At 30.9% G+C, this 15,917-nt stretch overlaps 2 protein-coding genes across 5 annotated transcripts; both read right to left on the reverse strand.

The window, feature by feature from the left end:
- Positions 1-1,371: 1,371 nt before the first annotated feature.
- LOC105638779 (nuclear transcription factor Y subunit C-2) lies at positions 1,372-9,407 on the reverse strand. 4 transcript variants are annotated; one of them, XM_037635501.2, is made up of 7 exons: positions 9,281-9,407; positions 8,783-8,882; positions 8,608-8,678; positions 8,245-8,460; positions 7,086-7,169; positions 2,167-2,265; positions 1,372-1,663 (listed from the first exon to the last, which is right to left on the reverse strand). In XM_037635501.2, exons 2-7 carry the CDS (start codon positions 8,850-8,852, stop codon positions 1,637-1,639), a joined length of 567 nt encoding a protein of 188 aa, XP_037491429.1. In that variant the 5' UTR covers positions 8,853-8,882; positions 9,281-9,407; the 3' UTR covers positions 1,372-1,636. The 4 variants fall into 4 exon arrangements, with proteins under 4 accessions (XP_037491429.1, XP_037491428.1, XP_020536847.1 ...); XM_037635500.2 differs by lacking the exon at positions 9,281-9,407 and adding an exon at positions 8,972-9,261; XM_020681188.3 differs by lacking the exon at positions 9,281-9,407 and adding an exon at positions 8,972-9,260 and having other exon boundaries at positions 1,372-1,667; positions 2,173-2,265.
- A 3,501-nt stretch (positions 9,408-12,908) lies between these two features.
- On the reverse strand, positions 12,909-14,842 carry LOC105638778 (Zinc finger C-x8-C-x5-C-x3-H type family protein). Its single transcript, XM_012222642.4, has 3 exons — positions 14,495-14,842; positions 13,729-14,394; positions 12,909-13,538 (listed from the first exon to the last, which is right to left on the reverse strand). The coding sequence occupies exons 2-3, from the start codon at positions 14,368-14,370 to the stop codon at positions 13,230-13,232; spliced, it is 951 nt and encodes a 316-aa protein (XP_012078032.1). The 5' UTR covers positions 14,371-14,394; positions 14,495-14,842; the 3' UTR covers positions 12,909-13,229.
- Between the last annotated feature and the right edge of the window lie 1,075 nt (positions 14,843-15,917).

A 15,917-nucleotide genomic window follows, 5' to 3' on the forward strand; every position in this document is an offset into this window, starting at 1 on the left:
TTTTTTTTTTAAACATAATCTGCAGATGAATTTCACTGCAACTTAAATTTTTAAGTTCAAGCATATCTCTTTTTTTTTTTTTAAAAAAAAAAAACATCAATAGCTGGACTGCCTAATTCAGTTTGGATTTATTCACAATTAATGTTCTTTACCCCCTCTTTACAAATGTTTTTAGTGATCATCTAATTCAAAAACTTTTTTCACATGTTCAGTCTGTGTTGTCAACTGAGCCACATCAATAAATTACGATTATATCTTTAGTGGGCTAAGTTTGAGTTCAATAACTTTTAGCTCATTTACAATCTCATTTATAATCAATTCACTGAATTTAATCTAACCAATTATAAATATGTGGGCTCTCTTTATTTATTAATTAAGAATTTGATTCTATTGAACAACACATGATGTTGGGATTATAACTGATCCGAGTGAGGCCTGCGGGAAAAAAATATCAGTGATAAAAGTAAAATAAAATTACTATTATCACATATACTTCCAATAATTACGTATTAAATGTTGACGATCGAATCCACCAGAAATAATAATCACTGTAAAAATTTAAATAATAACCGTAAATACCAGATGAAAAATAAGAACACCAAGATTTACGTGGTTCATCATTCAACTGTTATGGGCTACTTCCACAGGACAAAAACTTCGAATAATTCTTCCACTAAAAAATAGTAGGTACAAAAGAAATTACAAAAATAGTGGTATTCTAAGTGTTTCACAAAAATACCCCAAAAAATTATAATCCTCACTATTTTCTCTCTCTCCCAATTTTAAGAACCCTTTCTTAAAATTCTAAACACTATGTATTTCTATTCTTTTTATTTTTGTACGTTTAAATGAACTTCATCTGCCTCCTTTTATAGGCAGTTCAGTGAATGAGTCGTGTATAACTCATTCACGTCTTTATACTTTGTCAAAGAAGATCGCCAATTTTTTTTCAAATACCACGTTTTTCTTTTTTTTTTTTTTTTCCTTCAAACTTGTGTGGGTCCCACATGTTGGAGGGATCCCACAACACAAGAAAATGAAAATGATAGAGACGTGAGTATGAGTGGAGTTTAGAGGCAGTAATTTTTATTTTAGCTTTGTAGAATTTGTTAATTTAAGTAGGGATAATCAAAAAAATTTTTAAGAGCCCAATTAACTAGGAGGAGACCTACTTAGAGTTTGGGAGGGCATGGCCCTTAAATGTTTTTTATCCTACAAATTAGATTTATAGTTTCAAAAATATACAATATTAGTGTCTCTAAAATTCTATTTTTGCTTTTGGCATTCAGAGCTTAGCGTCTAGTTTCATCCCTGCAATTAACTACAATCAAAATTTAGCTTTCTTAAGCTAATTTCATGCCATCAACAGTCTTTAATAAGAGAATTACTTATCTATGAATTCAGTTATGAATCCAGTAACAGCCATCTACTGTTACTTTAACATAGGAGAGAATGTCTCAATTTTGACTTAAATATCATACCGTAAATTAAATAGAATTCTGGTTAAAAAAAAAATGTACTTAACATCAAATACAAATTAAAATATAAGTTCATTTATTTTTCCAGATTAGAAGATGTTTGCTGCCAGCAGCTACTTTCTTCCTTCAGTTTTCGTTATCATGCTTTCTCTGAAGCCTCAGAAGTAAGATTCTCTGTTATACATCTGGCTGTAAAAAATTTAAAATTTAATATATGTACATATAGTAAATTTAGGGTCAGCATTTAAATTCATATAAAACGTTTTATTCGAGTAAACACGACTATACAAATTAACCAAAAAATAATTGCACAAAAATTAAATAAAAAAAATGAAAATTTGCTGAAATTGAGATGGAAATGAAAGTTTTTTAATTGAATTAGATGTATTTTGTCCAGCAATTATATATATATATATATATATATATATATATATATATATATATATATATGGAGATAAAACATATTTAGATTTTAGACCAGTGTGCCAATTCATAAACCGAACCAATCAAAATAAAAATTTTTCAAAAATTATTCTCAATTTATTTATTTTTTCTCAATATAATAGCCAATTGTATCCTCATTTGAAGAAAAAAAATATTATTTCTCATTAATTTAGTCTAGTCTATAAATAGGTTTATAAATTGGATGTAGATAAAATGATTATAATGGAATAGTATCTGATATTACCTTCACCTTAAAATGAGGTTCAAAACTGAATTCAGCAGAAGGCATTGGTGATCTCATCATGAATTGTTCAGCAATTTCATGATCTGTCAAGACCAAATCCTGACAAAAAAAAAAAAAAAAAAGATTTTAGTTATTAGTTTGAACAATGATTTTAGCAGGAGTTTTAGTTTGTGTGTATATACAATTTGTTTTTCTAATTCAATAATTCAAATGTTTGCACTTTTCAAAAATCATAAAAACGGAAAAACAAGAAAAAGGTGAAAGAGAGAAAATGATCATTAGAAAAGGGTGTGAAATAGCCTAGCTTGCTGGTTACTTTGAAGTTTCATAATAATAGTCTTTTAGCCAATTTCTATTATTAATAAGTTCAAATTAGGGGTGTCCATGCTGGGTTGGGATGGGAATTCATAATTTCTAGTCCCATCCCAAAATATTGAAATGTAAAAAGTGAAGTCAGAATCACGTCCCAATAGATATGTAGTCCCGTCCTATCCCATCTAATTTTTTAGGGTAGAACGAGACGATAATTCAAGTCTATGAGACAAGATGGAATAGATCGGGTCAGAAATCAATGGATTTTTCATAATTTTACTAAATTATTTTTCATCAAAAAAAGATAAAAAAAGTTATTATATTCATCGACTACAATCAAATAAAACTCATTTATATAAGTTTGATTTGAAAAACAAAAGAATAAAACAAATAATTAATTCAATCGTTCATGATCTACCACTAAAGTTATAATAAAAGATTTTTAAGTAGTTATTTTATATTTAATAAAAGCGTTAAATATAATAAAATAAAATAATGCAAATATTATATCCAATTTAACTTTTTATGTATTTTATGAATTTTAACTCGTCATTATTTTTGTTACTGTTGTCTTCAAGCTAATTTAAATTTAATACTTATGCAATTTAATTTTGAATATCATTTGAAAAATAAATAATGATAGCATTAAGCATAACCAATAATCCAACAATTATTCCTCAAAAAAAAATAATCCAACAATTAGATTAATTGAAGTTAATATTTTCTCTTATATTGATTAATCTTTCTATTTTTTGTTTAATAGAAAAAAATTTATTAAAAAAGATTTATTCAACATATATTGTGGAATAACAGAGGAAAAATCTATGTTGAAAATTATGTGTAATTAATTGATTTATTTTATATTTTAAAAAATAGATATATTTTTTTTTCGTATTATTATTACTTTAGTAGTAATTGGTATTATAAAAAAAAAAGTAGAGTAAAAAGGATAAAATGATTTTTAGGGGCATAATTTGAAATTCATACAAAAAAGACAACTAGAATTAAAAAAAAAAGGGATGGGAATTCTTGATTTTCGGACCGAGACAGAATGGGACAAAACTTGAATCGGTACAGGTCGTTTTTAATCAAAGAACCAGATCCCATAAATACTTTCGAGACGAGATTTGGGACAGGACTATGAAATTAATGTTAGATTTTCTCGGGATGAAAAATTCGGGATGATTTTCGGGAATGGATCGGCATTCCCGCAGTCCCGTGCACACCCCTAGTTCAATATGCATTGCACTCAGTTTTGATTATTTCAGGGGTGTATTGAATTAAGATTGTGTTAGATTTAAAAAAATTATTGAGTTTGATAGAATTGAAGGATATTCTAAGATTTTTACACATTTCACTAGAATTCTACATAAAGTTTTATGGAATTGGTGAGACTTTTTTCTATAAATTTTGACTGATTTTGATGAAATTACAATGACTTTTATATCTTCAATCAAAATTAATTTCAGGACTTAATTGAATAAAATAAAAAGTTTTTGAATCCAATTGAAAAATGGAAAAACAATGGGGACCAAAAAGCAAAATGCGTCATTTTTTGAAAATCATTTTCTTCTTCGTTAAAACCTTACCGCCACCGACAGTGAAAGATCTGTAATAGCCAGCGTCGCCGTTGGCCATTCATGGTGCCAAAATAGTCGCAATGTTGAAGACCATGGACTTCTCGTCCTTTAACTGAACGACAACCGTCTCCCGGAAAATTGCAAGTGTGTGTGTGTGTGTACATATTTAAAACCAAAAACCAGCAACATCCGCAGCCAAGATCTGTGTCGGCGACCAGAGCTCACACAAGGAGGTGACGCACATTGAGACGGGCTCAATGCACGGCTCGTCACCTATAGCTCATGGAGCCTGGAGATCCGGCCACAACAACGACAAACTGAGTTTTTCAATTTTTCAACTATTTCAAAACTTTTCAATTTTCTTATTTAATTGAAATCAACCCATAAAAATAATCAAATTGATTCCGAAAAAATTTGCAATAGTATTAATATGGATTTGTTGTCAAAATATCAAATTCTCAGCATATGAATTAATACAAAATTAATTCAATAAATAATATATTGTTTTATACCTTAAGGCGAGTTATTTAGGGATGGCAACGAGTCAGGTACCCACTTAGAATGCACTAGCCGGACTCGAACCCGTTCCAAATCTTATTATAATTATCCGTTTAAATGCTCGAATCCATTTAAATACCCGTTTAGCATTAAAAATAATTTTTTATCTTAATTTTTTAAAAATAAAAAGTAAAAGATATAAAATTATTATTTTGACTTAATAAAAAATATAATATAAATATTAAATATGATTATAGCATTAATTATAATTAAAAAGATGTTTATATATAATTTTATTTTTTTAAAAAATTATTTTAAGAGAAAATTACATTCGTACCCCTATGTTTTATCAAAATTAACTATTTACCCTTACGTTTTTTAAAATACACTACTATACTCTCATATTTTAGGTCCCTTATATCCTGTACTTATTTCGTCTATTTTTTGTACTTTCAAAGAACAAGTCAAAGAAAATCCAGCAGTCTAAAGAGAGAGAAATTTTTTTTTCACCAAAACACCTCTTCTTCCTCTCTTTCTCTTTTAGAAAACATTTCCAAAACTTCCTCTCCATAGATTCCAGCTTCTCTATAACACTTTTTCTCCCTCCATAATCACTACCATACATATATGAGAATCTCCCAATAGATTTTTGTTTCAAAAACATTCATTTTTTGCACAAATTTGAGATGTGTCAAAGCTCAGAAAAATAGAAATAGAGATGATAATATTTGAAAGAGTTTGAATCTCGAGACAATGTAAGCTTGACAAGTTTTATTTTGGTCATTGCAAGAGTATCTAAGAGTTGAATTGCTTGTGTTTGGAATAATTTGTTATAGTTTTTTGGCACATAAAGCTGTTTGTGCATGAATCAATGAGTAGAAACAAAGAATAATAGCAATTATACAATTTCTCTCCCTAGCTTATCTCCCTAAAATAAGAAAAAGAAGAGATTAATATAGTAATAGAAATCTTTATTCTTCCTTGTTGTTATTGTTCAATAACAATAAGATTATGATTTTCAATTTAGAGAGAAAATATGAACAAGTTTTTCTCTCTCCAAAAATTTTGGGTTTAAGAATTTTTTGATATTAGTTTTAATTGGTGATAAAAAAAAAAGGAAGTGGGTGTAAAAATTGACTTTCCCATGAGATTCTAATTATTTTGATGGTTAGATTGAAAGATTATGAGATAACTCAATTTTTCGGCCACTGCAGGCAACAACACTAACAATATTCCGGCAAGATAAAAAATTGATTTCAAAACAAAACTGATTTTATCTTTTAGTTAGGGTCATTAAAGTCATCTCATAGCAATTTACTGAAAGTATATAAAATGGATAGAAGGAAAACTATGTTTAACAGTCTAAACCATAAGGGTATAGTAGTACTTTTTTTAAAAAATACAAGAGTACAGTAGTTAATTTCAACAACACATAGGGGTAAAATTATAATTTTCTCTTATTTTAATTTTTTTTTTTTGAATATTTATTAAATGGGTAACAAGTAGCGGATACCCAAGTCCATGAACCCAAACCCAACATGAAATCTTTGCGAGTAACAATACTATTCAAATCCATCCAAAATCCGTTTATCCACTAACCAAATCCGCTAAAATCGGATCGGGGTACCCACTGGGTCGGATAAAATTGTCATGCGTGGGTGTAGTGAAATAAGACTATATTAGATTTTAAAAGACTTTTCAAATATTTGGGTTGGAGGATGAATGTGAATGACTCTTTTATTTATACCTAGCATTTTAAAATTCAATGAAATCAATAATTTTATACAATACTTCCAAATTAGTAATTTTTTGAATCCATCATATTTGTATGGAATTTTAAATAGTCACAATTGAACATATCAGATTTTTATGGATTTTATAAAAGTCTAAATTTAATACCACAAAATTTTAATAGACTCTAAAAAAATCTAGATTGAATGTAATTAAAATTTTAAAAGATTTTAAAATCTAATAGACTCTTAATCCAATAGACTTTAGTAATTTTATATATTACCAAAAAGCCAATATATAATTTGTTTTTCTAATTCAATAATGAAATATTTTAAACTTTCTAAGATGACAAAATTAGAGAAAAATGGTGAAATAGAGAAAGAGGACATAAGAAAATGGTTTGAAATAGTTTAGCTTGCTTATAACTTTGAACTTTTCATACTAATGGGCTTTTGGCCCATTGTTACTTGTTAATAAGATGAAATAATTATTACCACTGTTCTATAATACTTGTCATTTTTGAAATTTCACGTTTTAAGAAAATTGTTAAATTTGTCTAAGTTACAATAAATTATTGAGTAAAATTGACTATATTATCCTTAATTTAATACTAATTCTCTAAGAAAAGTATTAAATTGAAATAATAATTATTGATCATATATAAAGGGTAAATATGAAAACAAAATTTATTACTCATTGAAACTATAATTGTGACAAATATTATGAAATGAAGGTAGTAAAATATGATGCCCTCAGTTTTCAGTAATGGTAATAAGATCATTTGAAGTATTTACTTACCTCATTAATGTCTATCATAGGAAATGGCACTTGGATAGCAGCAACACGTTCATTTGCTTCACCATATTTTCCACTCTCATCCTCCTGAATATAAAATCACCATTACCGAAAGAAAAAAATAAAAAAGTTTATTGCTCCTCTAAAGGAAGAAAACCCAGTTTGCCCCTTGCAATTCAGGAAAAGGGTATAGCTATTCATCCGAACGTGATGGTAGAGTTCGCTTGCTACTCCCGTCAACACTTTATTTGGTGATTTTTCTTTTTTACATGCACTTGAGTCCAGACAACTCCAACACTGTCAGCCTCTAACAACTCACGTGTCTTAGGAGAATGATTAGTCAAAACATGAAAGCCATGGGGTCCAGAAATAGCCTATTTATTGAATCGTCAATCTCTGCTCAAGAGGTCCAAAGCCTCCAAACAAGCTTGAATCAGGTTTCTATAAAGCAGCACTCCTACCTTCTTCAAAGCTAAAAACTGAATAACTATATACCTCAGAATCTAGTTGGAACTGAACCAGATTTCAGTCACCATTCCATTCCTATCTTAAACCCATCGTAGAGACCCCATAATTCAGCTTCCACAGCATCACAGCTGCCTACATCAGCATCATACCCAGTCACCCAATGGCCATCAACACTTCGATATACTCCCACATGCAGCTCTACCTAGTCCCCCTTGAACACTACCATCACCATCCTAGGCCAGCAGACCTCAACAAAACTAAACCCGGAGCAGCTGAGGTTGGGCAACTGGGCAAGTAACAAGCTATTATTCTTCCTATCTCAAGCTTGTTAATAAAAATGAGCTTGCTCACTTGATAAAAAAAGGCATCCGTTCTTTGATTCAAATTGAAAGTGGAAAACTTAGCAAGGAAATTAAATAATCGAACCTTTATTCAATTTTAGCTGAAAAATATAATCAAACTTTAAGGCAGTATATGGGTTAGAATCTATTTCCCTATAAGGTCTTAAGTAACGTACCAATGGCCAAATCCACCAATTGGACGCACACAATAAATATATTCAATAAAAAGAAGCTTTTCAAAAAAAAAAAAGAAAAAAAAAAAAGTAATGTTCGAATGGCAATGCCAAACAGACTATTAATGTCAATATCCAATGCATTAAATTTAGAGAGGAAAGGGAGAAACAGAAGAACACCTTATTAGGATGACCATGGTCATGATCATGATCATGAGGAACCACATCAACCAAGAAATCAAGAGCATCATCATGCCTGATGGCTCTAGCTATGTCACAGCGCTGCAGAGTTCGACGCTTACATTCTTCAGTTTGTAGCCATGCCCGAAGAGTCAGCTCCAGAATGAAGAGCTCACACGCTTTTGAGAATAATATAGGAGTGTCTGCGCTTATCATCTAAAAAATCATACGTTTCGTTGTTAGCTTTGAGCTTACACCAAACAAACAAGAAACAAGCTAAAGAAAGGTGAAGAGAGTTTCTTGAATCTATTAATCAATTTAGCCAGAAGCGCTTAAAAATATATATATATATATATATCAAACCTTCACTTCTCCATCTGATTTCATGATCCTTTTGATCCTTGCGAGAGGTAGTTGATGATGAGTCTTGCACGCTTAGATAGATCAAGAAGAACCCAACGTGGGTATACAGATTAGTAAATATATAATTACATATCCATCTCAATTGACAAGAAATTCAAATTAATTAATTAATTACCTGAAGTAGTTTGAATCTCCAATAGTTGTTGATTCCAAAAAAAATCCAAATTCTGCTTCTGCATTTGCATAAACCTGGAATGCCTTGCCTCTTGACAGTCCTACATGTCAATTATAATGATAACAAGAAGAAGACAATTAACTATAACATACAAAACAAGAAAGCAATTTAATTAGGGTTAGCTCTCACCTGCTTTGTTGGCTGATAATGGTAATTAGGGAACATGAAATTATTAGAGATTGGCATGAAATGATGGATTGGTGGGGGAGAATTAGTGTTTGAAGAAGGGTTGAATTCAGTTGACTGATTCAAATCCATGAAAATGATTTGCTCTCTCTCTCTCTCTCTCTCTCTCTCTCTCTCTCTCCTACCTTTTGATGTCAAAGCACAAATTTATATGTACTGAAAGTACCCATTTTAGGAAAAAAACACAGTAAGCAACATTTGGTTAAAAGTTAAAGAGAAAACTGTAAACATTAAGTGTGACCTAATCTTTACCTGGATTTTATTTGCTGGTAACTGAAAAAGCAGAAATGCTGTGTTTTTTCAACTTTTGTTAACTCATCAACTTATTATTTTTTTTTTTCAAAAAAAGAAATTTCATAAATGATGAGTCAGAGACTCAGAGTTGTAGCACCTTTTTAAGTGTATTTTTATAGCTGAAAATTAATTAAAGAAGATATTCTGTATCAGAAGATGCATACAAATTTATATTTATGTTGACCTCCAAGTGGGTTTCAAATTTCAATTCAAATTTATAAGGCTATATATGGTTAGAGAACATAAATCTACTTTTATTTTCTTACCCACATAATCTGATAGTGTTCCAGTTATTCACATAATGATGTCAAATACATATAAGATGTGAACATCCAATTTCAAATTTCTCATTTCCTATTCAAATCCGCATATAAAGAGGTTAAATTTTCAATTTTAAATTTTAATATTTAAATTCATCTACATCCAAACATTTTAATTAACCTCTACATGGTTACTTTTGTTAATTTTTTTAGTATTTATAATTAGGTTTTCTCGAGTCAATTTATACGTATCTATTGAAATTTTATTTTCTTTTTAATAAATTCTTATTGTGTATATATTTCGTCTCAAATATATTTTTCATTAAAATTAAATTCTGATCGACCGAAAAATTCAACCCTCATGCCATACTTAATAACTGAATTAATTCTATTGGTTTGCTTGTTAGTAATTATTGTAAATATAAGAGAATTTGATTCTTTTCGTCCCACCTGATTTCTTAGAGTCTTATCTCGTTATAAATAAATAAAAGAAATCTTTAAGTAAGCTATACTCTTACTGTCTCAAAATACAAGTCATTTAATGTTTCTATACGGAATTAAGGAAGCAATTAATTTTTTCAAAGCATAACAAAATCAGGGTAATTGGATCGGATTACCTTTATTTCAAAAATAAAGAATTATTTTATCTAATATAAATAGTAAAAGAATTATTTTATCTAATATAAATAAGGATAACATTGAAGAATCATCATTTATTACATATTTACCATGTTGCATATGAATTAACACAATAGAACAGTGTTTTGTAAGTGCTATCATATAACAGTTATATTCTTTTTTAATTATCTTTTACTATTTTCATAGTATAAAAATTGATATAATTTTAGATGACACTATTTTATTGAGTTAATCTATGAATGGTGACTAATATAATTGACATAATCCTATTTAGATTTTCTTTATGTATAAACAAATTCAACTTAATTAAATTTTAGAAAACATATATTTAAAATTGTGTTCATTGTTGAAAAGATCAACTAAAGAATGTTCGAGTTCATATTAGCTTAATTTCATTTTAAGATTTATGTGAAAAACTAATAATCATTTATTAAAAAAAGTCAACATGAAAAAGATACACCTTTTGAGAAATATGAAATCATTAATTATCTTTTATCTTTTTTATAGTCTAACTAGATTTTTTTTACGTTTATTGCACGTAATTATTATTCATTTTTTACTCGTTATTTATGTCTATTTATTATTATTTTTTATAATATTAAGTATTAATTATAATTTTTATCTTACTTTACAACCATGATTTTATAAATCACCATTTGTTGAAATTCCACTCTAACTACCCCATAATGTCACAATATCACCTAATAAAAATCAAATCAAATTCAATTATATATTTAATATTGGGCTTATAACGAGTTGTGTTTATCTTTAACGCAGAATAATCTAAACCATTTTAGTTGGTTCACTCTTCACATTATATGCCCTTTTAGTTAGTTGTATTTATCCAACGTAGGATTACTCACGTACTCCAATAGTATATGATCATTTTCACTAAAAAATTCAAACATATAATTAACAACTAACAACAATTTATATGACATAACTGTAATCATCTCACAATCTCATCACATATGTCAGCTTGCAGTATACCAATATAGCGGCAAAAAATCTCCTTAGTACTCTTGGCATCTAGTTCGTTGTTGTTTCTCTCATACATTTCAATGCATTATAATCTGGTTCAAGTGATTCTCTCATACATTTCGATGCATTATAATCTAATTCAGCTGAGACTAGTTGCAGAGATTCATTAATGACCATTCACTTTTTTTTTTTTTTTTTTAAATCTAAGTTACAGGGAGGGGATAAGGTCAACCCGACTTTCTAATGTCAAGATCATGAGTACCTTCCGATTGGACTATGCCCATTTCCATGACGAGCCGTTTGCCGACAAATAATATTAGAAATGAAATTGGAAAGGCGGTACTATAAATTATGATATGCAGGATCTTCCTCTTGGGGAGACCTAATGACAACAATCTTTCAAAGTACAATGGAAATCACGGGCCTAAGCCATGAGCTTTCATATTGCTCATTGTCCAGATAAATATAATATTAAGTTATTCCGGCTTGTTATTTATAGTCAACCCCTTTCTATTCTCTTCTTGTTTAACCAGTGTGGATATATTTCAAATCTGTCTCCATGTGCCCTCATCTCCTTTATTTTCCAATCTTGTTTCATACATATGTAACTTACTAACAAGCTAATATTCTCTATGTGGACTCAAAGATGGCTATTGACCTGGTTTTGAAGCAGGATTGTTCTAATGGACGTTTTGTTAATGTGCTTTCCCTCATTAGAGAGCTGTTGGCTAGGAGGGACTAGAGGGTTTCTTTACGGCATTGCTACCGAGAGGCGAACCAAGTGGCTGATGGCATGGCAGATCTTGTGGTTGTTGCACCTGTTAGGAGGAGTATACATCATCAACCTCCTGCTGCTGTTTTGGATTTAATTAGATGGGACCGTTGTGGCACTTCATGGCCTCGACTAGTGCCTAGTTAATCTATTTCTTATGTTTTCTTTCTGGATTCCATCCCTTCCTCTAGTATCTAAAAAAATATTAAGAAAAAAAGGATCTACTATTTATGTCATTGATAATTACATAGATTGATTAAATGAATGATGAGAATTAAACCATAAAATTTTAATAGAATAAATTCTATTTACTTCATTTTGTTTTACATAAATAATTGTAAATTCAGATAACAAATCTTGGCATCTGCAATTAGAATTTACTTCTACTTTGATTCTTTTAAGAAGTAAATTATAATAATAATAATTACTTCTACTTTCAATTTTTTAAGAAGTAAATTAATTTGAATATTATTTTCTTTTGTAGTGTATTAAAAGTATTTTTGAAAATTAACAATTAAAAGTATATTAATGAACAGTGATTTTTTTATTTTTACTATTTTGGTCTATGAGTAGAAAAATTTTCCAATTAGCTGTTTTTTTTTTCATACGTAGTAGACCAGATTAAACATTTTATTCAAAATGTGATCTACGTTTTTTTGTCACATTAAAGATGACGTATAATATAAATTTCCAAATCCATGCGTTTCACGTATCATTTAATACTAAAACCTTAAAATATTGATACTGAGAGGCATTAGAAAAGATGTAACAACACATTCCCTCCCACAATCAACATCAAAATTGACAAAATGCAACAATAACATTGATATCTTTACACGTCCACAACAAATCCAAATATTTATAATTTAATTTGACTGTGTGTGCGTGGTGTGTTAGAGTGAGAGAGATCACAAAGAGAATACAAATAACTAACTTGAAGTGAAGGTTGCGTAGCATTGCACAACAAAATATCATCATTACATAGAGTCACCCAACCGGCTCAATTCATATCAGAATGCAGAAATACTTCCCTATAACAAACAATTTCTCTCGCTTACAAAAATTTATCAACCAACCCTGAATTACCCTTTTTTTACTATTTATTATATATTTTTAATGTATTTTATATATTCCTCATTTATCAGTTCTTTCATTATTATTTTAAATTTTCCATGTTGTTATATACGATTAGGTTCATCTTCATATATACATCCCCTTTGGCATTTACTTAATCTTTGCATTTCCTTCCCTTAGATCAACGTGGGCCCATTAGCCTATCATGCTCAGTGAGAGAGTGGCGAAAGTGGCACCTGTGACCATAGGGACATGCTTGGCCGGCAACAACCATTCTGCAAACCTGAGTTTTGTACCTTGGATGCCTTATAACTGGACGGAGTTCTTTTATGCCGTGAGCGAATTGACAATTGTCGCCATAAGGACACGCGCCTGTCTCCTGCCATTTGTTGCATAGCTCTGTTTTCCACATCCCTTGGTTAAACACCTCCAATTCCACTGCAGGATTATCCCCCTTGCCTCCCCCTGGCACACAGACTCGCTGCTGCACCTGCATATATACATTGTAACAAAATTGTTTTTGATCAACGGTTCTGATAAAAAGATCAGTAAATCAAACGAACTGGAAGTATTCTAACATGACGGCTCGACCGGAGGAATCGACAATCGAAAAATACAGTTGACGTGGCGGTGCAATATTGGAAATTCTGTTAAAAAGAGAGAGGAAATATCTAACGCACCAGTCCAGAAACGAATTGATCGTGATGACTCGCGACTCGGGACCGAGTTGAGGTGCTACTCTGATCACCATTGCTTGCATTATCGGCTCGATTCAGTTTGAGATAACCGCTAGACCGGACAGAGATGCTCTTTGGCAACGTGACTCGCTCCCCATTCCTCCTCTCGAACCTGCTTGGTTCAACCATCTCCCGACTGTTAAAGCGGCTCTGAATCGCGGCCTGTGAGGAGAGGCTAAGAAGCTTGACCAGGTCGTTATTGGCCAGTCTGAGATTTGTATTCTCTTGACGGAGTGATTCGATCTCTGTCGTGAGAGCTTGAAGACGATCGAGAGAGAGCTCGTAGTGGTCGCAGAGCTCCTGATACTCCAAAATCAGGCGCGCCTGGTGAAGTTGATGCTCAATGTCGAAGTCGTCAGTGGTGGCGGCAGAGGACGGAGAGGAAGTGGATGGAGTTATAGAGAAGGAGAGAGATGATGGAAGCGGCGATGGTTTTGGCGGGAAAATGGAGTGATACAGCGTGGTGAAAGTCGAGGCGAATTGTTGAGTGCGATTATCAGACGGTGGAGATGAAGGCAGCGGCGGTGATTTTGAGGCGGGAGAGACGGTTATTTGATCCAACGGAGGCGATGCCCTTTTCTCCATTGTCGATGATATTAAAGTATATAACTGCAAACAAACAAAAAAACAAAACAGATAAATATCAATAACGCGAAACCAAACCTAAGAAGTTATAGAGAGAAACAGAGAGGGAGAGAGAAATGATTACTTGAGCAGCGAAGGATTGTCTAGAGAGAGAGAGAAAATGGTAGCTGGAGTGAGTTTTATGGGGTGCAAGAAAGAAACAATGGAGAAGGGTGAATCCACTGTGGATGGGTACACTGTAAGATAAGACGATGGAAAGTTTCTGATGAGTTGTATTTAGAATGATAAATACGAGGAGTATTGGATTGGTTTAAGCCTATGATGCTATCAAGTGCTAAATCACATCAGAAACTTTCCAAAGAGTCGGAGTGGGGAATTCCTTCCCGCCAAATACCTCAAAACCGTTGTTAAAAATCTAACAGAAAAGAAAGCAGTTAGAGAGGCACATGTGGGCAGATATATAAATGATAAATTCTACATATACATATATATATAATTAAAATATAAAAAATATTTAATTATTAGTTAGAATAGAAGGAAACTAAAGGGAGGTTAGTTAGGGAAGGGAAGGGAATGGAAGGGAATGGCGTGGTATGGAAGAATGTGATGAGAAGATAAAAGTGGTGTGGGTTTGTTTGAACTTAGAAGGTTTGATATAGCTATCATGAGTGGATTAAGGCATAGTTTTCAAGTTATATTTTAAGGAAGGTTTAATGATTAATTATTTATTATATATAAATGTATAGTTGCTTCCTTATCACTACTTTAACTAACTATGGCCCTCCTCCAATCTAAAAGGATAAAATGCGTAATGTCTTAGTTATATAACCAACTACCACAAATTCTTATGTACTCTTCTTCTTCCTTTTCTTTTTCTTTTTTTTTTTCCAGTTTTCCTGATTCTGATTAATCAGGTTTCTTGATTCTCTGGCCAGTTTCTTTGTCTTGGTAATTTTATTAGTGTTTGGAAAAGTTTAATGATTAAATTGCAAAATGTCAAAATCGAAAATGGGGAAATAGAAAGATGCTAAGAGGCTAGGACCATTGTTAAAATTTGAAGTTTGGTTCATGGCTTGATAGGATTTAAGCAGCTGGGATATCTTAAGTTTCTATCAGAACCCACCATTGAATATACAATTCGACCAAATATTGATTTCTGAGGAAGCTCTTTCTATTGGAGGTCCTACTTGTTCCCTGTGAGCCAATCACAATTAGATCTGTTTATGTTCAAGTGCTTCCTATAGGGCTAGACAAAGTTCGGTCAAATCAATCCAACTAAATCAGTTCAGTTTGATTTTTACGTATTTTTTGTTTTAGCTTCAGTACAAAAAATTTAAATTTTTTGGTCTAAAAAATTTTAAAACCTCAAGATAATTAAAAAGTTGAATTAAACTGGTTTGGTTTGGTTTGATTTTGTTTGATTTATTTAATTTTATATGCTAATTGATTTGATTTGATTCTTAAAATTTATAATTGATTCGGTTTATATTGCTCTAATTTAATTTAAACCAGACCGATTGAACCACCCCAAACTCATTCGGCTCAGA

The sequence above is a fragment of the Jatropha curcas genome, chromosome 4 (assembly GCF_041381405.1).
Source record: "Jatropha curcas cultivar XTBG-Jc1 chromosome 4, XTBG_Jcur_1.0, whole genome shotgun sequence".
Lineage (NCBI taxonomy): Eukaryota > Viridiplantae > Streptophyta > Magnoliopsida > Malpighiales > Euphorbiaceae > Jatropha > Jatropha curcas.